General features: G+C 39.6%; 4 protein-coding genes across 4 annotated transcripts; all 4 read right to left on the bottom strand.

The window, feature by feature from the left end:
- Positions 1-46: 46 nt before the first annotated feature.
- On the bottom strand, positions 47-448 carry LOC139113072 (uncharacterized). The gene has a single exon (XM_070673961.1). The coding sequence runs from the start codon at positions 446-448 to the stop codon at positions 47-49; it is 402 nt and encodes a 133-aa protein (XP_070530062.1).
- A 9,987-nt stretch (positions 449-10,435) lies between these two features.
- On the bottom strand, positions 10,436-12,020 carry LOC139113071 (uncharacterized). The gene is made up of 4 exons (XM_070673960.1): positions 11,678-12,020; positions 11,217-11,633; positions 10,749-10,770; positions 10,436-10,673 (listed from the first exon to the last, which is right to left on the bottom strand). Exons 1-4 carry the CDS (start codon positions 12,018-12,020, stop codon positions 10,436-10,438), a joined length of 1,020 nt encoding a protein of 339 aa, XP_070530061.1.
- Positions 12,021-19,275: 7,255 nt separating this feature from the next.
- Positions 19,276-22,095, bottom strand: LOC139113068 (uncharacterized). The gene has a single exon (XM_070673957.1). It carries the CDS (start codon positions 22,093-22,095, stop codon positions 19,276-19,278), a length of 2,820 nt encoding a protein of 939 aa, XP_070530058.1.
- A 27-nt stretch (positions 22,096-22,122) lies between these two features.
- On the bottom strand, positions 22,123-24,621 carry LOC139113061 (uncharacterized). Its single transcript, XM_070673947.1, has one exon. It carries the CDS (start codon positions 24,619-24,621, stop codon positions 22,123-22,125), a length of 2,499 nt encoding a protein of 832 aa, XP_070530048.1.
- Between the last annotated feature and the right edge of the window lie 2,281 nt (positions 24,622-26,902).

Raw genomic sequence — 26,902 nt, 5'->3', positions numbered from 1 at the left:
TTTTCCTTTCTCATTTCCATCATTTTTACTCTTTCTTCCAGGCTCATCATCTTCCAACCAATTTCTTCTGCCGTATCTTCTGTTTTTTTCCCCCTTTTTCATTCACTTTTTTTTTTAATTCATTCAATCTTTTATCCAATTTTTCTTCTAGCGCTATTTTCTCCCTGTTCCACATTTTTTTTAATTCCTCCATCTCCTTCTTAATTTGCGCCTTACATTCCTTCACTTCCTCTATCTGTTTATTTAACTTTTCAAAGCCATTCCTTACCTCTTTAATCACTTCCTCAAATCTATTTTTACTAGTACCTTCTTCTTCATAATCTCTTTCCTTCCCTTTTCCTTCATCACCTTTCACTGGTGACCTTCCAATCTTGCAACTCTTCCTAAAACCTTCTATCTCTATTCTTTCCTCCTTATCTTCCTGCCTTTCTTTCCTTTTTTCACCCATGCTAAATGCCAGTTTAATTGGCAAGCTATTCGATCTCTCTCTTCCCAGCATTTCCACTCTAAGAGGCCTTCCTAGCCTTTTTTCCCTTTTTCCTTACCACCTTCAGTTTCCTTCTTCCCTTCCAACTCCAGTTCCATTTTTTCTCTTTCCTCTATTTCCTTTTTTTTTACTCATTTTTACTTTATCTTTCCTTTTTCTAACCTACTCACTTTAACTGCTTTACTCTTTCCTCTTTTATCCTTCCTTTGTTCCTTTGTTCTTCTTTGTCTTACTGTCTCAATTCCTTTGTTTCACGATCGTACACCTAACCTCCTAATATTCACACCCTTTACTTTTCTATCTAATTTTTTTTCCTTTCCCGCCCTTACTTCCCTCCAACAGCCCTTCTACTTTACTTACCCCTCTACCTTCTACACTACAGCACCCCTTCGCAATACCCTTTTATTCTATCCTTTCCACCCTCAGAACATACACTCACAGAATCTCACGTCTTACTCATACACTATCGGAAACGAAAGTCTATAAACATTTATTATACATTTATGATAACAATAAATAAAATTAATTGTGGTAAACAATTAAAATTATAAAAAAAAAAAATTTTTTAATACAATTAAAATTTCTTAAAATTTCTTAAAAATCTGTTTGCCTTACCTGTATTCTTCTTCGTTTTGAGGATTTCTAAATAGAATTAGAAGAAATGTAAGAGCAGGATATCCTGCGTCTCTTACTAACATTCCTGTTAGCTCACGTTGCTGGAATCTCATAAAAACCCGAGAATTTTGAAATATTCTACTATCATAGTGGCTCGGAAGCCATTCCGGAACAAGGTCCAAAAACTCCATTTTCGGTCCTACAACAGCCTTGTTTTTGAAAGGAAAAATATTAGAAAAAAATGCAAAACGATATTCTCTTTAAGCGCTTAAAGACCCTTCTTTTCTTTTATTTTCCTGGCTTTCCTGGCACCGAACTGTTTATAACATCTTATCCGGTCACGTAGGCAACCTGATAAGTGTCATTTTTCTTGAAACTCGGGCTATCTTGTAATATTATGTGAACGTCCTTAGGAACAAAGGCAGGTCAGCTAAGCCTAGCAACAATTTATACTGAGCAGTTAGTCGCAATCTCAGTCTTGATGCATCAAGATCGTCCATTTTTTAAATTCATCTAATATTGACTCCTAAATGTGTGCAAAGTTTTAGATTTTTTGAATTTTCTATTTTGCGAGATTCCCTTGTAAGTTCCGATTTAAATTATCCCACTCCCGGACATTTTCTAATTGGCGATGCGTTGAATAGCTTCTCTTGCCACGATTTAACGGAGATCCGCGAGAATCGATTGTTACGTTGGCAACGAGTCAAACAATTAAAACATCAATTTTGGAAGCGGTGGAGTTATGAATATTTGACTGAATTACAGTTACGCCAAAAATGAAAGGTCAACAAAGGAAGGCAATTACAGCAAGAACAGATGGTGTTGATAAGACAGCCAGGGCTAGATCCATTACATTGGAATGTTGGACGAGTAAACAGTGTACAACTAGAATCAGACAGAATTACCAGATCAGCAAAAATAGTTACCTCAAAGGGCATTTTAACACGACCATTGACGAGACTGACGATTTTACCTTTAGACGACGAGCAATCCAACAGACAACCTACTGACACATAATTCGTTTTGTTTTTTTTTTTTTATTTTTTTTATATGTTATTAATTATCAAGAAATTTTCGTTTTATCTACTTAATTGGTATTATCGAATGTTTTCTTTCACGGTTTATTTGTAATTTCAACGTTACATCATAATTTAATAAAGAGCGTGTGTCGGGTATGTTACCTGGCTTTTAAGCCAGGTATCTGCCCTTCTTGTGCCGTGATGGAGTCACGGCACGAGATCAAATTATTGGCACCGGTTGGAGCCGCGTCTAGTCATGCGGACCGATCGTGACCTTAAATATCGGGAAGTGCAGGTGGTGCCTGGAGATTTTATAGGTGAGTACAAAAGAAAATATTTTTATTATTATTATATTTTTTTTTTTTTTTTGTGTGTTATGCTTAATCGGTTGCTTTTATGCTTAATGTTCTATAAACGCTTTTAATCTATTTGCATGTACTCTAATTATTTTTCTACCTTTCCTTATACTGTAATTAACATCATTGTGCTTACGTATTATTATGTATGGTCCTATCCATAGCGCGTCTAATTTCTTGGACCGCCCGCGTCGAACCGTTTCGTCGTAAAGTAGGACGGAATCTCTGACTCTGAACTCGCGTTTTCGGGAGTCTTTGTCATAATTTTCTTTCGCCTTTTCTTTTTCGGTTTTTGCGTGATCGTGTGCGAGAGAGTTAGAAGCCCGTAATCGTTCGCGTAATTCATTCGCGTAGTCGTCATACGAGTATGTTTCTTTCGGCGCGGTTTTCAGTGCTGTCGGTAATGTAGCATGATGTCCGTAGATGAGTTCGAAGGGGGTCAATCCGGTTGCCGTATGCGGGATTGTTTTATATGTAAACATTGCGTATGGCAACCATTCATCCCAATCGGATTGATCTTCGTTGATGTAATGCCGTAGATACTCGGCCAGTGTTCGATGCAATTGTTTGAATCCGCCGTTAGTTTGCGGATGATATGCGGTTGTTTGGATTTTTTCGATCCGTAGTAATTTGCAAGTATTTTTGAAAATACTGCTCGTAAAATTTGTTCTTTGATCGGAAAGAACGTATTCCGGTATTCCGTGTTCAAAAATTATTTGAGTCATGAACGCTTTTGCTACGGTCGCGGCTTTTTGGTTCGGGATAGGGATCGCTTTACTGAATTTTGTGAGATTATCTTAGAACGTTAAAATGTATTTATTGTTACTGTTAGTTATCGGTAGCGGTCCTACTATATCTAGGGCGCATTTCTCAAACGGTTTAGTCGGCGTATCGGTAATTTCTAGCGGCATTTTCGTCTTCTTTGATAATTTATTTTTCTGGCACTGTTCGCATTTTTTTATATATTCTTCTATGTCTCTTCTCATGCCTGGCCACTCATGCTGTAATCTGATGCGATGTAGTGTACGTGTGACGCCTTGGTATACGCCTATCGGTGTGTTGTGGTATTCGTGTATGAGCTTCGCTTTTTCTTCTGCTGAATATGTACTTTCTTCTTTTAATATGTGTACTGAAAGCTTTTCTTCTTGCTGCGGGGGGTTTCTGCTAAGCGCGTCCGCGTTCGTGTTCTTGCCGTCTTTGTGAACTATTTCGTAGTTACATTCCTCGAGTTTTAATCTCCATCTTATCAGGCGGGACTCGGGATCATTTACATTGAACAGCCAGATCAATGGTTTGTGGTCTGTTACAATTGTGAATGTTGTCCCATAGATATACGGTCGGAAATGTTTCACCACCCATACTATCGCGAGTAGCTCCTTCTCTGTCGTACTATAGTTTCTTTCGGCCTTGTTTAGTATACGGCTTGCATATGCAATCGGATGATCTCTACCTATCTCCCCTTGAGAGAGGATGGCTTCGATTGCATGATCCGAGGCGTCCGTGGTAACGATAAACGGGCGCGTGAAATCGGGATATTTAAGTATCGGCGCGGTGGTTAAGTTTTTTTTTAATATCTCGAACGCGTTTTGTTGGTCCATCTCCCATCGAAATTTTTCGTCCTTTTTTGTGAGCATTGTTAAAGGTTTCGCGATTTTTGAAAAATCTCGTATGAATTTTCGGTAATATCCGGCTAGTCCAATGAATGATTGTACGTCCTTTAATTTTTTCGGTACCGGAAAATTTTTTACTGAGGAAATTTTGGAAGGATCGGGTTGAATTCCATTTTCCGTGATTAGATGTCCGAGATAGAGTACTTCTTTCCGTAAAAATTCGCATTTGTCCGGTTGTAATTTTAAATTAGTTTCTCGCAAACGTTTAAAAACGGCTTCGAGTTTCTTATTATGTTCCTTGAGCGTCGGTCCGTAAATGACTATATCGTCTAGATACACGAGACATTTAATACTGTGCAGGCCCGATAAGACTGAGTTCATCATGCGCTGAAATGTAGCCGGTGCATTTTTAAGACCGAAGGTCATTCTGTTAAATTCATAATGTTCTTCGGGTGTAGAAAACGCGGTTTTTTGTTTATGTTCCTCTTTTATCTAGATTTGGTGGTATCCCGAAGCCAAATCCAGGGTCGTAAAATATTTCGCGTGTCCAAGCTGATCGAGGATATCGGTCATGTTTGGAATGGGGAAGGAGTCGCCTATCGTTATATCATTTAATTTCCTAAAATCGACCACTATCCTTAATTTTGGTTTTCCGGACGCGTCGGCTTTTTTGGGGACGACCAATATCGGTGCGTTCCATTGACTCGCGCTGGTTCTTATAATTCCTTCGTCGAGCATCTTCTTTACCTGCTCTTTTACCCCTGCTTTGTGTTTCTCGAGGAGTCGGTAAGGGCGGCAGCTAAATGGCCTACTTTCCTTTTCTGTAATTATTTCGTGCGCGACAGATTCGGTGAAGGAAAGCGGATCGCCTTGTAAATGGAAGATATTGCAGAAACTTTTGCAAATTTTTATTAATTCGCTTTTTTCTTCTTTATTCAAATGGTTAATTCTAAGCTGTTCCTTAACGCGTTCTCTTCGCTGCTGTACTGCGGCTATTCCTGGCTTATTCTGTAACGCGAGCGCGCTGACTGTGCATAATTGCGGCTCTGCTTCTATGTGTAATACGGGTGTGAAGAGTGGCACGGCTGTCTCCCGTGTATTTAATATGCTTATAGCACAGATATTATTTTCAGGAGCAACCAAACAATTGCCAATAAACACTCCGGGTTTAGGTTCATCGGCATATATTATTCCAATTTGCTTGCTATCGGTCACAGCTCGTACTATCGTTTCGCTTCTCGGTGGTAGCGTTGTGCGAACATACGGTTGTAACAGGATCGCGACGCGATTAATTATCAAGAGTCCGTTTTCGACGTCGTATACAGTACGTTGCGCTTTAAGGAAGTCCATCCCGAGTATTCTGTCGTACGCAATGGGAAATTCGTCGGGTACTACGTGCATTGTGTGCGAGATCGTGCTATCTCGCAGGTAAATCAGTACACGCGTTGTTCCTATAGTTTGCGCCTTATGTCCAGTTACACCGGTTAGAGCCATCGATTCCGTGTAAATCGGTGTATCGCCCTTTAATTTCCCCACCTTAACGAGGGTGATAGCTGCGCCGGTGTCCAATAAAAACGTCATTTTCCCGCCCGTGGCTTGTAGTACGGGCAGAGTGACTAAATCCAGATGACGATTTTTGTTGTCGTCTGAGATGTGCGACACCTGATAGTCCCACGCGGGCCGTGTCTCGTATCGGCGCGGTTCGTTACCTACGCGCGTGTCGTCGGGTATTGTCTGTCTCGCCGATGTTCTTGCTCTTTCTTCCGGCACGGTTGAATGTACCGCGGTCGTGTGTCGATTTCGCGGGGGGACTCGGTTATCGCGCCGTGTGTCTTGAGATGACTCGTTGTCTCTTTTCAATCTGCGGCATTCTTTGCGCGTATGATACGGCTTGTTACAATAGTTGCAGAATTTATCCGTCGTGGTTACTCGCGGTGTATTTTCGGCCCTCGGCAAGCAGTACCTGGGCGCGTATCTGCCGGTGCGGCACAAAAATCCCGGGTGCCCCTGTTTACCGCATTTATTGCACGTTGGCACGGGGGGCGGTTCGCCGGGGTGCGCAGGAAATTTCGCTCTATGTATGCTCGCTCGTTGTATGTACGTATGGGTGCGCTACGCTGCCTTTCTTTCGCTGTCGCTCCTGCTATTGCTTCTTGCAATGTTCTATAATTTCGCGACCGGACGATGGTTTGCAAGTGCGGTAGCAAGCCTGTCTGGTAATTATTTAATTCTTGTTTTTGAAGCGAATTCCAAATTCCGCGCTTCTCGTCTGAAGAATAATTCGGGTCTTTGCTTAACGCGTTGTAGAGTTCGGTCACTAGCGAGTCGGCTCGGAATCCGTAAGTTTGCGCGCTTTCTCCTGTGCGTTGACGCAACTGGTTAAACTCCAGTTGGAGATGCGCTGTGCCTCGTCGCTGTGTGTAGCCGTCTTCGACTTCTCGTAAAAATTGCGCGAAATTAAGGATTTGCTTCGACTCGAATCGCGAGAAAGCTTGTCCCGTGAGCTTCGTGTATAATATAGCCGCCAGTAATTCGTCTGCGTCTTCCGGGTCTACTTTTCGCGCTGCGTATTCGCACGCCTTAATGAACTTTTTTACGTTATTTTCGCTTCCGTCAAACGTGGGTATGAGACTGATCGCATTTTGTAACGTCAAATACTGCCGCGGATTATTAAGAGAATAGCGAACGTCTCTTTGTGGTCGTCGCGGTTGTGGCTGCGGCAGCGATTCCGTCGTTCTATTGTGTCTGTTGCCATATCTTTGCGCGACGAATTCGTTCTCTAGTCTGTCTATTCGCGTTGCGGCGAGCGATATCACGTCCAGTATCGTCAGCATTGCTTCTTCGCGCGGCATAGTAGAACTTTGCCGAGGGATCGGCGAGGAGTGTCGGTACTGCGGCTGTGATGCGTTTGTGTTCGCGCTAAGTTCTGCGTTGCCGGCAGTGTTTTCGCCCTGCGAAATTCGTGCTCTCGCGCCTTCCCCGTTTGCAAGCGGGGGCTCGTTTCTTTCGCCGTTATCGGTGTAACGTAATCTGCATTATCTCGCGGTCTCGGTGTCGGATTACCGACCTCACTATGTACCGACTCGCGAAAATTTGGCGGTACCGACACCGTAATAAGCTATTGCGTCGGCGCGATTGGTAACGGGCCCGTTTGTAAGCTTCGCGGCAGTCGCCGAAAGACCAAGTTTGAGCACGGAATTCCGCCGACGGGACCGACGACGACGAAGAGGGTGCAGAAGCTGCCGCCGACAGGGGAGACTTCTCATGGATTTTCCGCCCGCGAAGGAAGGCTTTAGTGATTTCGCCAGCCGAGTCCACCATTAATTTTCCGCTCGGCGAGACTGACGACGACGGGGGAGAGTGACCAGCGAGCTGCCGTACACGCGGTTATCACGTGCCGTACCGTGAGTGCCCGTTTCGTGACGGAGGGTCTGAAGTCGTATTGGTATCGAAAAATTAATTGCGTTTTCACAAACAGGTTCCAGCTAGGGGCTGGCAAATATCGGCCGTGAAATTTTGGATAATTGCGGCGAGAAGCTGCTGACCACACGTTGATCACGTGACTGGCACGGGGTGCCGGCGCGAGCACAGCGTTGGAACGGGTTTGAGGACGGCGACGACGGATACCGCCGCGCCGTGGGACTATACCGGACTTCCTGGTGCGTTCAGCCACCGGGAGAAAAATCTACGATTGGCGGAGTGCCGTGTTCATCACGTCGTGGGACGTCGCGTCGCGGCCATCACGAGAAGACGGTGTGCGACGAGTATTCACGATCTTCGCGTAGCGTGGAGCCCCGGAGTAAAGGGGGGGTTTCAAGCGGCAATTCGCGTGTGCCGCGGCACGTCCCGTGAGCGTGTACGGACGATTCCAAAATTGTTCCTTTCTCGTTAGCGTACTGCGAAGTACCTCTTGTACTGCCGTATTTCGGCAGCTCATATTCCGTGCGTACCGTTCACATTTCTTGCGTTCCGTTCTTGCGTTTCGTTTATTTTTTATTGCGTTTCGTTCACTTTTCTTGCATTCCGTTCTTGTGTTCCGTTTACTTTTTCTTGCGTTTCGTTTACTTTACTTGCGTTCCGTTTACTTTCTCTTGCGTTTAGTTTACTTTTCCTTGCGTTCCGTTTATTTTTCCGCGTTCCGTACCTTTGCGCCCGTAGCTTGCGCTGAGTGTTTCGCGTTCCGAATTTTGCGTTGTGATAGGCATTGCGAGCCTTCACATAATATATTGTTGCGTATAACGTCGCACCGTGACCCATCGGGCAGCTGCGGCTGTGGTTTGATACCTTTTTTTGTTTCAAAACAATTGCTTTGTGCTAAATTATAGCCGGTGTAAATACTTTCTTTCGGTTCCGATTGGTAAATTCTTTGTACTACCTTTATATTTCTTTTATTGTTGTGTTCATGGTAGTAGTCGCGGGTTCATCCCCGACGTCGGTAACATTCGATAAAAATTTCTTACTTCGTAAAGTACGTTTTGATTTAGAAACATATATTTTTTTGTTACGAGAAAATGAATTTAGCACATCGGTCATCATGAAGACGAACCGCTGGTCCTCGGGCGCGAATATTTCGCTCACTATTGATCCTATTGACGATCGGCGACTTTGACTAACAAGTTCCTCAACTTCGCGGTAATTCACGAAACTCGCGTTGTCAGAATATATGGGTACAGGGAGGGAGATTCCGTTCGTAAATTCGTATAGTTCGCTATCGCCGTCCAAGATATCGTCGTCTAAAGTTACTTCGCGAATAAAACTTCGCGTTTGATTCGTCGACCTATGCGGAATTCGCTTAAAGATCGGTTGTAGGTTTTCGGGCTCGGTAATGCCGTTTAACCACGATAGACGCGACGTGCAACAACGCAAGAGGAATTCGCCGTGGTACATATAATTTTATTCGTTTTTTCGCCTTGCATGCATATATATATCTAACTTACAATAGCGCCGGTAACAGCATGCTGCTTGGTTGCTGCTGAGTCGCGATGTTTTCTGCTTGGCTGCTCGTACGCTTCTCCGTTCCGTAGTTTGTCTGTTCAGTCGCTTATCTGCTTGGCTGCTTATCTGCGTGGCTGCTGCTTCGTAGTTACACTGGTCAGTGGTCGCTCGGGTTTCACGTCCGGCTTTTGTTGCTTCTTATATTCTTCTGTCTTCTTTTTTATGAATAAATTTTCACGATTTCTTTATTTGTTTGTTCCAGAGATCCCACATTATCAATCTGACGCCCAGTAGGAGGCAAAGGACGGCCTGACTCTGGAGGGCGGATCCCACCGTTGCCACCAGTTGTTGCACCGGGAAGGTGCTGTGGGGTCCGTTCTCTGGAGAGATGAATGTATACTGGGGCAGGAACAGAGCTCGAAATAAAGACCCCTTTTTATTAAACTTTCACTTTCTTTTATTCCCTTCTTGCAGCTTACAGCCGTTGATTACACGCGATATACTTAATTGCGACTGCCCGTCCGGGCCGCGGCTGCTTCTATATATGCCCTGCTGTTACTATGTCAAAAATCATAGCAATCAGCAGAATCGTGGGTGGCAACCGCAACTGTCCTCGAAGAGTCGCGTCCCGGCCGGAAATGCCCGGTTACCTTGATCGGCGGTATTCTGCCGATCAAGCTAAATGGTCGCGCGCGTGCGATATTCCAACGTTATTCCTGGGCTTCTGTTGCCAAGGGCTCGGGATATAAAAGTACGTATGTTCACACTCGCAATAATCTTTATTGTACATACGCTATACTTGCACGCAGGTACATAAATGTGACGGACATACCATAAATACAGTTTTATACAAATCTAGTACAAAAATATAATCTCAAATAAAAATTGTAATATTACATCTCTGTTATCATCACTACCATCGTTAACGCTACATTATTTAACTATCAATGCACAAATATGCGAAACTATTTTTGAGTATAAAAAGAAAAGTTTACAATGACGAAGTTTTGTTAGAATCTCTGTATGATACAGAAAACACATGCTTATACATTTGTCTTGCTAATTTTCAAAACAATTCTACAGAAATAAAACTTAACTTAATGTATGACATTATACGTATCACATTTTTCTTATCTATTTTAAATTACATATATTAAATATGAGATCATATTGCAAACTAAAATTTTTTTTTATAATTTTGTTTAAATCAATAAACATAAATAAAATCTTTTTTTATCTTTGAAATAAACTTTTAACATAAAATATATTATAGAATAATTGTAGCAATACAAAAAAAACAAAACGTAACATAACAATTAAAAAATGCTTATATTAATGGTGCAAAGAGAGCATCTATAATTAGTTTTCTTCGAGTATTTTTTTCATTTTCAGGAACGTTAGCAAATTGTGCTTTTATGAATTCAATAAAAGCAGTATCTGCTGTTGACAGTTTGGACTCACCCATATAATTATTATCTTGATACTCATATCTAAAAACGTTTGTTCAAGTTCATTACTTCTTATTTTTGGCTTTGAAGACGGTATTTCTTTAGCAATATATTCAGAATTTATTTGTAGACTTTCTTTATTATCGTTTGACAATTCTGTTTTAAATTTTTTATTTGGAGAACTTGATACATTAGTATAAAACCTAAAACAAATGTAAGAGTTAGTTCTGCAAAATGTTGTATATTAACATATTTATATACAATATACTGTTACTCACCTTTGTCTTTTAATAACTTTATCTAAAAACGACAGTTGCTTAAAAAATGGGTACTTATGAGTATTTGCATTTGAACCACTTCCACTTTTACATTGAGCTTCAATTTCCCTTTTTTCTCTATTGTACTGCTCTCTTAACGAAGTGCAACTTTTTAAACAATATTCTGGCTATTGTGTATGCGTGAAGGAAGGGAGAAATAAAAGAGCGACGTGCTTGGCCGGCTTCTTGTTTGCTACTGCTCGTCTTTATTAAAGCTGGTCTTGATAGACAAAGAAAGTAATTAATATCTTAAATGATAGGGAGCATCTTGATGCATCCTCTGACGCATCTCAGCTCATCTTACTTGATCAACTGATTTTATGACGCATATAACACTTCCCTTTGTAAAAAGGAAATGAATTACTTTTTTTTTAAGATTATGTTGCTATGTGGCGTAGTTTTCGTAACGTTCAGGTTCACGGCGCTCACGTGTTGATCTTCTCGGAGTTGTAGGTGTTGACTCTTTTCTTGGTGAGATTCGCATAGCATTTTTCTTAGGGCTATCACTTACATGACTGGCTATCTTATGTATTATCTTAGGGTTAGTGCTCGGCTTACCGTTCCTTAATGGAGATACAATTTTATTCTTGATAGAAGACGGTACGGGAGCAGCGTAATCATTTGTAAAAGCATAAGTATCGCAATCCATAGCATGATAACCGATTGCTCGCATCTGATTTACGTGGCGTCGCCAGATCCTGCCGTCTTTTAATTTAATACTGTAATGTAATTTCCCTATTTGTTTGGAAATAGTGCCGAAAAACCATTTTTCTTTCCCAACGTAATTACGGACAGCAACCTCTTCCCCAAGGGCGAAAGTAATACTATTTTTCTGTTGATTGGAATCTTTATGTGGTAATGGTTTTACAGGTTTAAAAGATCTAACTTACATCTAATTTTTCTGCCGAATAAGAGTTCGGCTGGGGATACGCCAGTGCCAGAATGTGGTGTTATTCGATATTGTAATAGAATATCCTGTAGCGCGGATTGTAAATTAACAGAGTTATCGATCTTAGATAATGCGTTCTTAATAGTTTGTACGTAACGTTCGGCTTGCCCGTTTGTGGCTGGGTGAAATGGAGCTGTTAGTTTATGTATGATTCCGTTTTCTTGTAAAAAATTTTGAAAGACTGTTGACGTAAAAGTACGGCCGTTATCCGAGACGAGAAACTGCGGAATACCATATTGCGCGAAAATTTCTTTACATTTAGCGATAGTAGTTTCACTAAGCATATTTGGAATGAAGTGTATTTCGGGCCATTTCGTAAACACGTCAACGAGAATAAAAATGATTTTGCCTAAAAAAGGTCCTGCAAAATCAATGTGTACTCGTTCAAACGGGGCTGAAGGAGGTTCCCAAATATGGATTTCGGCCTTGATCGGATTGTTTCGTTGACTTTGACATTTAAGACAGTTTTTAACAAGTTTTTCAATATCAGATGTAACATTGGGCCAACAGCAATATCATCTAGCCAAATTTTTCATTTTAACCATGCCGAAATGTCCGACGTGTAATTTATTTAATATTCGCTGATGTAATGTTTGAGAAATAACAATGCGGTGTCCGCGCACGAGAATTTCTTGTTCCACAGAAAATTCTCGTTGATCTATGCCCCAAGTATTTTTGTTTGATAGCTTCTTTCCGGTAGTTATCGCTAATATGATATCCTTTAGATTATCGTCTGTATTAAGCGCGTTACGTATCTCTGATGCAGTAACAGGTAGAACATTTAGAGTTTCTGCGTAATATATATCGACTACATCTGTTTTCTTGTTTTGATCAGGAATAGGTAATCTTGATAAACAATCCGCATTGCCATTGTGTTCAGATTTTTTGTATTCGATATCATAATTAAATCCACGTAAGAAAATAGCATAATGTTGCATTCTAAGAGCGCTGTAAATCGGTAAGCCTTTATTTTTAGAGAAAATTTGTGTTAAAGAACGGTAGTCAGTGACAAGCGTAAATTTATGACCGTACAAGTACTGATATAAACGCTTGACTGCAAACACAATGGCATACGCTTCTTTATCGATCTGACTGTATTTTGCTTGCGTTTGATTCAACGTTTGAGAAATGTACATGATAGCCTTTTCGCTTCCGTCAGAATAGCGGTGTGATAAGACTGCCCCAACGCCATAAGGACTGGCGTCCGTCGCAAGAATAAGAGGTACATTCGGATCGAAGAATGCTAAACATTTATCGCTTGTAAATTCTTTTTTTGCTTTTTGAAAAGCAGCTTCTTGCGATTGTGACCAGACAAATTTCGTGTTACTACGTAATAACTCGTACAAAGGTTGGAGGATGCTACTCGCGTTTTTAATGAATCGATTGTAATAATTTATCATGCCGATAAATGCACGTAGTTCCGTTAAATTTGTGGGGCGCGGCATTTGTGTAATTGCAAGTAGCTTTTTTTTGTCTTTACTAATTCTGTTCTTATCTAATACATAACCGCAATAATTAATGTGATCTTGAAAGAGAGAACTTTTATCAATGTGTATTTTAATGTTGTATTCATTTAAAATTTTTAAAACGGTATCCGCACATTCTATAAATTGTTGTAAATTTTTGGCTGCAATGCAAATACCATCCAGTAAAGATTTAACCCCTGGAATGCCTTGTAATAAATTATCCATTGTTTTTTGCCAAATTGCTGGAGCGGAGGTTACTCCGTACATTAAACGTTTACATTTGTATAATCCGCGGTGTGTATTTAAAATTAGTATTTTGGCAATTTCATCGTCAACTTCTAATTGTAAGTAGGCTTTAACTAGGTCAATATGTCCAAAAATGCAACAACCTGCCATTTCCGAGAATAATTCGTCTATATTAAGCATTTAATGCTCGTCTATTTCTAATTGCGGATTTATTGTTACACTGTAATCGCCGCAAAGGCGCACGCTACCGTCTTTTTTTTAAATTGGTACAATGGGTGTAGCGTATTCAGAAGTATCCACTTTTTCTAAAATTCCTTGCTTAACTAAAGATTCTAATTCGTGATCAACTAAGGGTTCCAATTTGATAATTCAAATATTGTTACATTTTTATACAAATTTCCTCATTAATATTTTAAGAGTCAAGAAACAGAAACATCCGCATCAAGTTAATCGGAAAGTTTGACAAGGTTATCGACACAACCTGATACCGTTTCATTTTTATTGTTATTTCTCGTCATTCGACAGATCGCGCAAAGTTCACATTTACTTTCAATTTCATAATTAGTCACTCGAATTGAAGCACAAACAAAAAAGTTTTATATTAAAGATGAATTATTGCACACAAAGTTTCACAATGTTGAATATTTAAAGTTTCTCTAACTTTTTTTGATGGAAATCTTATTATTATTATTAAGCGTATTACCCTGATTAAATTTTTGTTTTTATAATGAGAAGCTTTACGCATATAGAGTAACAAATAAATTAAGAAATTTTTAGCTGCGGCTTAAAAATAATTCTTACGGAAATAAAGTATTTTCGTATGTAGAGGTTTTTCACTTTCCTCCATACAACTCGGAAACTATTGAAGATATCAAAAAAAGTTTTATACAAAAGTTTTATGGTAGAAACACCTCCGTTTAACTGCAATAATAAAATTAAAAAAAAAAATTGGTAATTATGCATAAAAGAGTAGTCCTCTTCGATTTTGATGACCTTGAGATATGTTGTCAAGGTCACCTTCCTGAGTGACCTTGACCACTTTTTAGAGGTCGGCCCCTCCCCGTTAAAAAAATATTCACTAAGAAAGTTTCAAAAATATGGCAGGTATTTGAACTATATTGACGGGGTATAAATGATTAAATAAAGATAAAAATGTTATATACATAAATAAATAAAAGTTTTTTAAAGTGCTAAATCGTTATATTTATTATTTATATATTTTTTATGCATTAATTACGTGATTCAAAATTTAAATTTAGCATTTCTTTGAAGTAAATGCTGTAGCTATAAACACGACTACGTCGACTTCGTCCAAATTCCTACAAATTTATAAAAATTATTAATTAAATATATATTATATATATTTAATATGTAATAGTTATAAAAAAATTAACTTACTTCGTGATTTAAATATCGAAACCTATCTTTAACGTTGCGTCGTCTCTCGTTTGTATAAGCACTTTTTAATGTGAACTTTAAGATGTCGTGTAGAAAGTCTTCAGAAATAGCATTTAAATATGCAAAATTAACGACAATCATTCGATTGTGATTCTTAAAATTTTTGTTCCAAAATATTTCGCGTATAAATTTAGGCCATGTTCTTGCATCACCAATAACGTCTTGCACTGCAAGCCACGGGTTCTTATTTAATTGTTCTACTGTGTAGCCCATACTGGATTAATAGTCCACAAATTTAATTTTGTAATCACGTCATTAATGCATAAAAAATATACAAATAATAAATATAACGATTTAGCACTTTAAATAACTTTTATTTATTTATGTATATAACACTTTTACCTTTATTTAATCATTTATACCCCGTCAATATAGTTCAAATACCTGCCATATTTTTGAAACTTTCTTAGTGAATATTTTTTTAACGGAGAGGGGCCGACCTCTAAAAAGTGGTCAAGGTCACTCAGGGAGGTGACCTTAACAACATATCTCAAGGTCATCAAAATCGAAGAGGACTACCCTTTTATGCATAATTACCAAAAAATTTTTTATGTAATTTTATAAACTGTTATATGCGTCATAAAATCAGTTGATCAAGTAAGATGAGCTGAGATGCGTCCGAGGATGCATCAAGATGCTTCCTATCATTTAAGATATTAATTACTTTCTTTGTCTATCAAGACCAGCTTTAATAAAGACGAGCAGTAGCAAACAAGAAGCCGGCCAAGCACGTCGTTCATTTTTATTATCTCTCCTTTCGTCCACGCATACTCCACGAATACACAATAGCTGGCGACGAGGATTTTTCTTTTTTTTCTCTTGCATTAATATATTCGGGAATTTATTACAAGTGAATAGTGAGTGTTTTACGACAAAATGCCACAGAAAGAGGAAAAAACACCAGGCAAACCGACACTCCCGACGACTTCGGCACCTTCTATTTCTACGGCTACAGCCACGATCATGCCTATTGCCCAGCAACTTACACAATTACAAGTACAACCGTTCGTGCCAGGCATATCAATTTGGGATCGTTGGATTCAACGCTTACAAGGATCTTTTATAATTACAAATATACATGGTGAAGATAGAGTGCCGCATCTCCTTCATTACGTGCGTGAAGAAGTGTTCAATAATTTGTGTGACCATTTTGGTGCAGAAAATCCCTACACAAAATCTTACAGTGAGCTAACGGACAAACTAAAAGAACTTTATGCTCCGGCAAAACTCGAGATCGCAGAAAATTTCAAATTTAACTGCCGAAAACAAAGAGCCGGAGAAGATATACAAACTTACGCTAATGCCATTACAAAACTGAGTCTAACTTGCAATTTTGGGAATTTTCAAAGAACGGCTTTGAGAAACCAATTCGTCTACGGCATAGAAAGCAAGCGCATACAAAGCAGACTTTTGGAAACCAAGGATTTAACTTTTGATAAAGCCGTTCAGACAGCAATTGCCATGGAACTTACAACCAAAGAAGCAACTGTTATGAGCCAAAATACAACAGCCGTCCAGTATCTACACGCGAAGAAAAATACAACTAAGAAGTCCATACAAAAACAACCGTCGCTTACGAAGTCAAATTCCGGTCCGTCTTCCTCTACGTCTTACAAAGGGAATTACGAAGCACGAAACAAAACATCGTGTTTCCGGTGTGGCGGGAATTATTTGGCCCCAAAGTGTTCTTTATCCAGTCAAATCAAATGCAAATTTTGCAATACAACTGGACATATTGAACGTGTCTGTTTCAAGAAGAAAAATACACAACAACGACTGGACCAGGTCACCGAGATCCAGGATGACGACGTCCAGGAAATTCTACAACTTAACGAAAAAAAGGGGAGCCGTGAAAAATTCATCATGAAATTGAAGATCAACAGCAGTGAAATCACCTTCGAAGTCGACAGCGGTGCGGCAGTGACCCTGATGTCGGAACGCCAGGCGAAACTACTTTTTCCAGACGGAAGAATACAGCCCTCAGATTTGCGTCTCGTTACTTTCTGCGATACCGAAGTTAAGGTAATAGGTTACATAAAAGTTGTGGTTGAATACAAGGATACTCTTTTTCAATTAAATCTATATGTTACAAACGTTAATCGAAAGCCATTATTAGATCGCGAATGGTTACACGAATTTCTAAAGATACAAAATGCAAATAATTCTCTTCTTTCCATATTACTTCTTAATACAACAACTACAAATCCGAATGAAAAAGAAAAATACATAAAAGCGTTACTAGACAAATATCCGAACATTACCAGTCCAAATCTTACAAAAATTAATAAACTTCAAGCGAAACTTATTTTAAAAACCGGGGCAAAACCTATCTTTTTAAAACCGCGCTCTCTTCCTTTCAAATTGGTACCCTTAGTTGATCACGAATTAGAATCTTTAGTTAAGCAAGGAATTTTAGAAAAAGTGGATACTTCTGAATACGCTACACCCATTGTACCAATTTAAAAAAAAGACGGTAGCGTGCGCCTTTGCGGCGATTACAGTGTAACAATAAATCCGCAATTAGAAATAGACGAGCATTAAATGCTTAATATAGACGAATTATTCTCGGAAATGGCAGGTTGTTGCATTTTTGGACATATTGACCTAGTTAAAGCCTACTTACAATTAGAAGTTGACGATGAAATTGCCAAAATACTAATTTTAAATACACACCGCGGATTATACAAATGTAAACGTTTAATGTACGGAGTGACCTCCGCTCCAGCAATTTGGCAAAAAACAATGGATAATTTATTACAAGGCATTCCAGGGGTTAAATCTTTACTGGATGGTATTTGCATTGCAGCCAAAAATTTACAACAATTTATAGAATGTGCGGATACCGTTTTAAAAATTTTAAATGAATACAACATTAAAATACACATTGATAAAAGTTCTCTCTTTCAAGATCACATTAATTATTGCGGTTATGTATTAGATAAGAACAGAATTAGTAAAGACAAAAAAAAGCTACTTGCAATTACACAAATGCCGCGCCCCACAAATTTAACGGAACTACGTGCATTTATCGGCATGATAAATTATTACAATCGATTCATTAAAAACGCGAGTAGCATCCTCCAACCTTTGTACGAGTTATTACGTAGTAACACGAAATTTGTCTGGTCACAATCGCAAGAAGCTGCTTTTCAAAAAGCAAAAAAAGAATTTACAAGCGATAAATGTTTAGCATTCTTCGATCCGAATGTACCTCTTATTCTTGCGACGGACGCCAGTCCTTATGGCGTTGGGGCAGTCTTATCACACCGCTATTCTGACAGAAGCGAAAAGGCTATCATGTACATTTCTCAAACGTTGAATCAAACGCAAGCAAAATACAGTCAGATCGATAAAGAAGCGTATGCCATTGTGTTTGCAGTCAAGCGTTTATATCAGTACTTGTACGGTCATAAATTTACGCTTGTCACTGACCACCGTTCTTTAACACAAATTTTCTCTAAAAATAAAGGCTTACCGATTTACAGCGCTCTTAGAATGCAACATTATGCTATTTTCTTACGTGGATTTAATTATGATATCGAATACAAAAAATCTGAACACAATGGCAATGCGGATTGTTTATCAAGATTACCTATTCCTGATCAAAACAAGAAAACAGATGTAGTCGATATATATTACGCAGAAACTCTAAATGTTCTACCTGTTACTGCATCAGAGATACGTAACGCGCTTAATACAGACGATAATCTAAAGGATATCATATTAGCGATAACTACCGGAAAGAAGCTATCAAACAAAAATACTTGGGGCATAGATCAACGAGAATTTTCTGTGGAACAAGAAATTCTCGTGCGCGGACACCTGTTTGAGTTTCCAAAAACACTTCACAATTTTTTTATAGTAAAGAAAATGCGGTTTATTAATTGAATAAAAGTATACAAAAAAATAATAATAAAACAAGAATAATAAAGATATAGAAAGTTAGTTCAGTATTAATGGTTTGCCGGTTCTGCGACGCGCAAGCAAACCTTTTCAATTGCAGTTTTCGTATAAAACGCACAGTTATATTATTTGCTAGCAGCACGAGCTATCCGCATTGAGAATCGGAAGGCAACTAACTAACGGAGAGAAGGCTTGCGATATCTGCTCGCCCTGCCTTTGTTCCTAAGGACGACCGTATAGCGTTACGGGAAGGCCCAGTTTCTCCGAAGATTTATCAGTCGGTCTACGTGACCGGATATTCAGTCATAAATTTCTTATAGTAACAAAAGAAGAAGCAAAGTTTCCAAACACATGAAACCTTTCAACGCACAAGCATCGCATTACATTTCTTGGTATTTTCTTTTTTCCTTAACATTCCGCCCGCCTCGTTCTCGCTGTGAACGAACATTTGCTTACGCTAGCATGTTTATGTTTCGGTTGCATTTGAATCATGATTTATTTCATTATCAGCAAACAATGGAACGATTTTAACTACAGGTCGCGTATAAGTGGTTGTTGCAGTTTTAACGGTTACCACGCGAACTTGACCGTCGGCTCCAGGGTGAATAGCAATAATACGCCCAAGGGGCCACTTCGAAGGTGCAGTGCCTTCCCCACGGATTAAACATAGAGTATTAATCTTTAAATTTTTCATCGTAACAGACCATTTATTTCTTACATTAAGCGTCGGAATATATTCATTGGACCATCGTTGCCAAAAGTGGTCTCGCATTTTCTGAATGAGTTGCCATCGCTTTAGCCGATTCTCAGGTATCTCTTGTAATGAAGGTTCGGGTATAGCATTTAGAGGTTGCCCTATTAAAAAATGACCCGGCGTAAGTGCTTCAAAATCTTCGGGGTCATCGGTGATAGGAAGCAAGGGTCTCGAGTTTAAGCATGCTTCTACCTGCGTCAAGAAAGTTGCTAATTCTTCATACGTCAGTGTTGCTTTACCGATTACCCGGTGAATATGAAATTTTGCAGATTTTACCGCGGCTTCCCAGAGACCCCCAAAGTGGGGTGCACTGGGGGGATTGAAATGCCAAAGAACCCCTTTATTGGTTAGATTATTTTTAATCAATGAATCATGTGTTATCTGTTTTATAAAATTTCTAAGCTGCGCATCTGCCCCTATAAAATTTGTACCGCGATCACTATACAGATGAGCACATAATCCGCGTCTAGAAGTGAATCGCCTAAAAGCCGCTAGAAATGCTTCAGTTGTATAATCTGAAACGGCTTCTATGTGAACAGCTCTGGTAGAAAAACAAACGAAAATGGCAATAAAGCCTTTATAGGCTCTTTGGCCCCTGCCCTTTGAGGTCCGCATCATAATTGGCCCAGCATAATCTAGGCCTGTATTAAAGAACGGTGGTAACGGAGAAGTTCTCGCATGAGGCAAACTTCCCATAAGCGGGAAACATGCTGTTCCTTTCCAACGTATACATTTGGCGCATTTGTGTATGAATGATTTAACAATTTGGCGTCCGCCTAGGATCCAATATCTTTGTCTTATTGTAGCTAAGGTTAACTGCACCCCGCCGTGCAGTGTCATACGATGGCACTTATCAATTATTAATTTTGCAAAATATGAATCCTTGCTGAGAATGATCGGATGCTTTTGATTATAATTAATAGATGAGTGTTGCAATCGGCCACCTACTCGAAGTATCTCATTTTTGTCAAGAAACGGATTTAATTTATATAATGCACTTTGTCGCAATAATGTCTGTTTATTTTTAATAGTCTTAATTTCTTTGGAAAAAAATATATCTTGCGAATGCTTAATCCAAAGATTTTTTGCACTCTCAAGTTCGCTTAATTCGAGATCTTGATCTCGATTTTTATGCTCTCGTAATCTTGTGGGCCAGCGACGGCACCAAGCAGTAATATGCAATAATCGTGTTAGCGAAGAAAATTGCAATAGCATTTCATTTTCCTGATTTTTGTTTTCAACTATATGTACCCTAGCAGGTCGTTCCTCCTCATGTGTTCGAGGAATTTCTTGATGAAATAATCTCGCATTTAATTCATCGTATGGTGATAACCAAGCTGGCCCGGTCCACCACAGCGGGTGGCCTGCTAATTCCGATGGAGAAATTCCTCGCGACGCACAATCGGCCGGGTTTTCGTTACCGGACACGTGTTTCCACTGAGCATCAGGCAATGTTTCTTGTATCTCAGTCACTCTATTAGCTACATATGTTGACCAACGCGAAGAATGACCCCGAATCCAAGCTAAAGTAACCGTAGAGTCGGACCATAAATAAACTCTATTAATTTTAAATTTTGCAGCAAGTTTTATTTTGTTTACTAAACGCACTAATAGAGCGGCGGCATTTAATTCTAATCGCGGTAAAGAAATAGTTTTTAAAGGAGCAACTTTAGTTTTTGATTGCAAAAGCGAAATTTTGGAAAAGTGAAAATCGTCATATTCGTCCGGACTAGTCCACGTTACTCGTAAGTAAACAACCGCAGCAATGGCTCTCTCGGAAGCATCTGAAAATCCGTGGATTTCTATACTACAATTTGAGGCAAGACTATTTATCCAGCGGGGCAAGGCAATTTTCTGCAGTTCAGGGAGCTCTGCTTGAAATTTTAACCAAAATTCTTGCTCCTCTTTCGGCAGGGGCTCATCCCAATCTAAGTTTTTTAGCCACAATGATTGAATAAAAATTTTCGCGCGAATGATAACCGGTGCTAGCCACCCAAGCGGATCAAACAGTTGTGCAACTTCTGATAGAATCTTTCTTTTCGAGTATATTTTTTCTGCAATTATATGGATATGAAAGGCAAACGTATCGGTTCTAGGATTCCATTGCATTCCTAAAATCGGGTGTCCCTCAATGGATTGCCAAACGACAGGCTGGTTTTGATGTTCCGTTTTGGGAATTATGTCTTCTATTAATTTTGAGCTAGCAGCCCATTTTTTTAACGGGAAACCGCCCGCCATGCAAATCGCAACTAGATCTTTTATTAAAGCACGTATTCCGTTTACGGAACTTGCTCCGGTAAGAATATCGTCCATATAAGTTTCCGATTGCAACACGGAAGCGCCTATAGGATATTTTTCTTTTTCATCCTCCGCGAGTTGTTGCAATACTCGCAGGGCTACAAACGGTGCACAAGCAAGCCCATAAGTTAAAGTGTTTAACTGATAGTCGTTTACATCCTCAGCAGGGTCATAACGCCAGACAATACGCTGCATTTTTTTGTCCGCGTCGTCAACCAAGATTTGTCTGTACATTTTTTCTATATCCGCTACTATCGCAAATCAGTGGCGGCGCCAATTGATTATTATAGCAGGCAATTCTGGCAGCAAATTTTTACCCGTCAGCAAAACTTGATTTAAACTTATATTTTGTGCCATTCGGGCTGATCCGTTAAAAACTACGCGTATCTTAGTTTTTTCTTCGACTGACTTGACTACGCAATGATGTGGCAAATAGCAGCACATTTCATCCGTCGGCGCGGGTGAAGTTACTTTAGTCATATGTTCAAGTTGTTGATATTCTGTCATAAATTCATTATATAATTTACGAATCTGCGGTTGTTTGCTTAATCGTTTTTCCAGAGCTTGAAGCATTTTAACAGCTATTGAGCGAGAGTTTTTAAAATTTGGAATCGCGTCCTTGTTCAAAAACGGCAATTGAATTATATAACGTCCTGTCTCATCACGGCGATGAGTTTCTACAAAATGTTTTTCGCACTCAATCTCTTCTGCAGTTAAGGCCGGAAGAGACAATTTTATTTCCTCCTGCTGCCAAAATTGCTTTACTAATTCGGACAAATCTATTCCCGTGGTGCATTTATGCACGGATACGCCCTTGACGGTTGACTCTCCGCCCGCCGTACCGGAAAGTACCCATCCCAACGCGGTTTTTATTGCAATCGGAGCGTTTATATTTCCTTTACGTATTCCTTCTTCAAGGATAATAGCATATACTTCCGCGCCTAAAATTAATTCAATATTAAAAGAAGCTCGAAAATCTGGATCTGCTAACTCTAATCCGCTTAAATGTTGCCATTCGCTGAACATATTTTCTAAACTAACCCCGGAGGCGGTGAGTCGAGACAAAATTAACGCTGTAATTTGCAATGAAAACGGAGTCTTTGTTCCGGATTCTATCTTAAATGTTACTTTACCACGAGCATGCATATTTATTATTCCACCAATTCCAAAAATAGGCGTTGAATCCGAAACTCGCGGGAGTTTTAATTTTTGCATTAAAGATTCAGAAGCAAGCGAGACTTCCGAACCCGGATCAATTAGCGCACGCACGGTGTGTTTTTTACCAAATTTGTCCGTAACGAAAACCCTGGCAGTCGCAAGCAAAACTCGTTTTCGCTCTACGAGATTACGCAAGTGGAGAGCCACTGCTCCTTCAGTGCTGGTTCCGGCTGGTTTTTCGGTTGTTTCCGAGTATTTCGGCGGCGCCGTCCCGGTGTTGATGTTCCTGCTGCTGGATGCGTTGAACTCCTCTGAGGCTCGATGCTCGATGGCTCTGGGTCCGGTGGTACGACGCTCTGCGGCGGAGGCATTGACTCCAGTTCGCATACTTCCGGTTGAACAGGCCTCATGGATTGTTGAATGATGTCGGTCTTTACAATAGTAGCAGCTTCTGGTAGAAGGACACAGATTGATTTGGTGATTTCCGAAGCAGTTGAAACACAAGCGATGCTCAATCGCGAATTCTTTGCGCGCATTAGGCCCTTTTCTTTGAAATTCCGGGCAGCCCAGAATATAATGTTGTCCGTGGCACAAAAAACACGTGTTCGGCTTACCTCCGCTTTGTAACGGAGCTGGGTTAGAAACAAGTGCTCGCGTAGCCCGAGATCCAGATGTAGTTTTAGACGATAAGTCACGTCCCGTCAACTGGATTGCTTCCAAAGTTCGGAGACGATTTTCCATAAACAGTCTCAATTCCTCATAGCATGGAGGATCTGTGGTATTTCCAATAACCGATTCCCACTCCTTGCGTGTGTAAGAATCGAAAAGCTCAATTATTCGATGCACAAATAAATCATTTTCTGCAACAGGCCTCTGGATTCCCTCTAAAGCAGCAACGGTCTGCAGCATTCCATTAAAAATCTTTCGCAATTCAAATGCACTTTCTCCTTTCATTTTCGGCAAATTTGAGAAGGAGGTAAGCACAGAGCGCACAAGCAAACGCTTATTTTCGTAATGTTCCTGAAGCATGGTCCACACTCGTTCGTAATTTCCTGCAGTCGTCGGAATGTTTCGCGTTAATTGTTCCGCTTCCCCCTTAAGACTGCTTCTTAAGTAATGGAACTTCTGTATTTCTTGCAATGAACTGTCAGCTCCCACCATTGACTGAAAAAGATCTTTAAAATTCGGCCAATCCTCAAAGCGTCCCGAGAAAGTAGGCAATTGCAATCTTGGTAGTTGGCTTCGAAGGGGCTCCGAACTGCGCGGAGTTTCCGGTGTCTTTGACGATCCTGCTGAGGGCGACAATGTTAGCATCATTTCTTCCAAAGTAGCCCGCTGATTGTAATAAACCTCTTCCACGATTGCAGAATAATCTTTAGTAATATAGGCATGGGTTTTCACTTGTTCCCAATATTCTTCTCTTAATTGATCATGAGCCTTTTCGAATTTTGCCCAATTGGTATCCAGTTGATTGATTCGAATTTCTATCGCACTGCTGGTTATCTTTGCTGTTCCCAGCTTACGCAAATTGTCTACGGCTCTTGCAATACGGCCGTGCAACTCCTGTTGGTTGTTAATTAACGTATCGTGATTCTGACTCATCGTAAGGAAGTTGTCGCAAACTTGAACAGTATAAATTTCGCACTGATTTACACTATCCGGCTCGAAGGACCAAAAAATGTTTGAGTTTCCAAAAACACTTCACAATTTTTTTATAGTAAAGAAAATGCGGTTTATTAATTGAATAAAAGTATACAAAAAAATAATAATAAAACAAGAATAATAAAGATATAGAAAGTTAGTTCAGTATTAATGGTTTGCCGGTTCTGCGACGCGCAAGCAAACCTTTTCAATTGCAGTTTTCGTATAAAACGCACAGTTATATTATTTGCTAGCAGCACGAGCTATCCGCATTGAGAATCGGAAGGCAACTAACTAACGGAGAGAAGGCTTGCGATATCTGCTCGCCCTGCCTTTGTTCCTAAGGACGACCGTATAGCGTTACGGGAAGGCCCAGTTTCTCCGAAGATTTATCAGTCGGTCTACGTGACCGGATATTCAGTCATAAATTTCTTATAGTAACAAAAGAAGAAGCAAAGTTTCCAAACACATGAAACCTTTCAACGCACAAGCATCGCATTACATTTCTTGGTATTTTCTTTTTTCCTTAACAACACCGCATTGTTATTTCTCAAACATTACATCAGCGAATATTAAATAAATTACACGTCGGACATTTCGGCATGGTTAAAATGAAAAATTTGGCTAGAGGATATTGCTGTTGGCCCAATGTTACATCTGATATTGAAAAACTTGTTAAAAACTGTCTTAAATGTCAAAGTCAACGAAACAATCCGATCAAGGCCGAAATCCATATTTGGGAACCTCCTTCAGCCCCGTTTGAACGAGTACACATTGATTTTGCAGGACCTTTTTTAGGCAAAATCATTTTTATTCTCGTTGACGTGTTTACGAAATGGCCCGAAATACACTTCATTCCAAATATGCTTAGTGAAACTACTATCGCTAAATGTAAAGAAATTTTCGCGCAATATGGTATTCCGCAGTTTCTCGTCTCGGATAACGGCCGTACTTTTACGTCAACAGTCTTTCAAAATTTTTTACAAGAAAACGGAATCATACATAAACTAACAGCTCCATTTCACCCAGCCACAAACGGGCAAGCCGAACGTTACGTACAAACTATTAAGAACGCATTATCTAAGATCGATAACTCTGTTAATTTACAATCCGCGCTACAGGATATTCTATTACAATATCGAATAACACCACATTCTGGCACTGGCGTATCCCCAGCCGAACTCTTATTCGGCAGAAAAATTAGATGTAAGTTAGATCTTTTAAACCTGTAAAACCATTACCACATAAAGATTCCAATCAACAGAAAAATAGTATTACTTTCGCCCTTGGGGAAGAGGTTGCTGTCCGTAATTACGTTGGGAAAGAAAAATGGTTTTTCGGCACTATTTCCAAACAAATAGGGAAATTACATTACAGTATTAAATTAAAAGACGGCAGGATCTGGCGACGCCACGTAAATCAGATGCGAGCAATCGGTTATCATGCTATGGATTGCGATACTTATGCTTTTACAAATGATTACGCTGCTCCCGTACCGTCTTCTATCAAGAATAAAATTGTATCTCCATTAAGGAACGGTAAGCCGAGCACTAACCCTAAGATAATACATAAGATAGCCAGTCATGTAAGTGATAGCCCTAAGAAAAATGCTATGCGAATCTCACCAAGAAAAGAGTCAACACCTACAACTCCGAGAAGATCAACACGTGAGCGCCGTGAACCTGAACGTTACGAAAACTACGCCACATAGCAACATAATCTTAAAAAAAAAGTAATTCATTTCCTTTTTACAAAGGGAAGTGTTATATGCGTCATAAAATCAGTTGATCAAGTAAGATGAGCTGAGATGCGTCAGAGGATGCATCAAGATGCTCCCTATCATTTAAGATATTAATTACTTTCTTTGTCTATCAAGACCAGCTTTAATAAAGACGAGCAGTAGCAAACAAGAAGCCGGCCAAGCACGTCGTTCATTTTTATTATCTCTCCTTTCTTCCACGCATACTCCACAAATACACAATATAAACAATTTTGTTAAAAAATTTTTTTTATTTAATTCTGTTACGGCAGTAAAATATAGTTGTTTTTACTGTAAAACTTTTGTATATACCTTTTTTTGATATTTTAAATAGTTTTCGAGTTATATCGAAAAAAGCAAATAACCCTTCTATTTGTGAGGGGTGGTTTCACCCCTTTAAAGTGAAATTTAGCACAAACAAAAAATTGTTTTGTGTTACGGATGAACTACTCTACATGTACACAGTTTCATATTTTTTTTAAT

This window comes from Cardiocondyla obscurior, linkage group LG02, assembly GCF_019399895.1.
Source record: "Cardiocondyla obscurior isolate alpha-2009 linkage group LG02, Cobs3.1, whole genome shotgun sequence".
Classification (NCBI taxonomy): domain Eukaryota; kingdom Metazoa; phylum Arthropoda; class Insecta; order Hymenoptera; family Formicidae; genus Cardiocondyla; species Cardiocondyla obscurior.
Note: the sequence above shows the minus strand (reverse complement) of the source record. Positions and strands in the feature narration are given on the sequence as shown.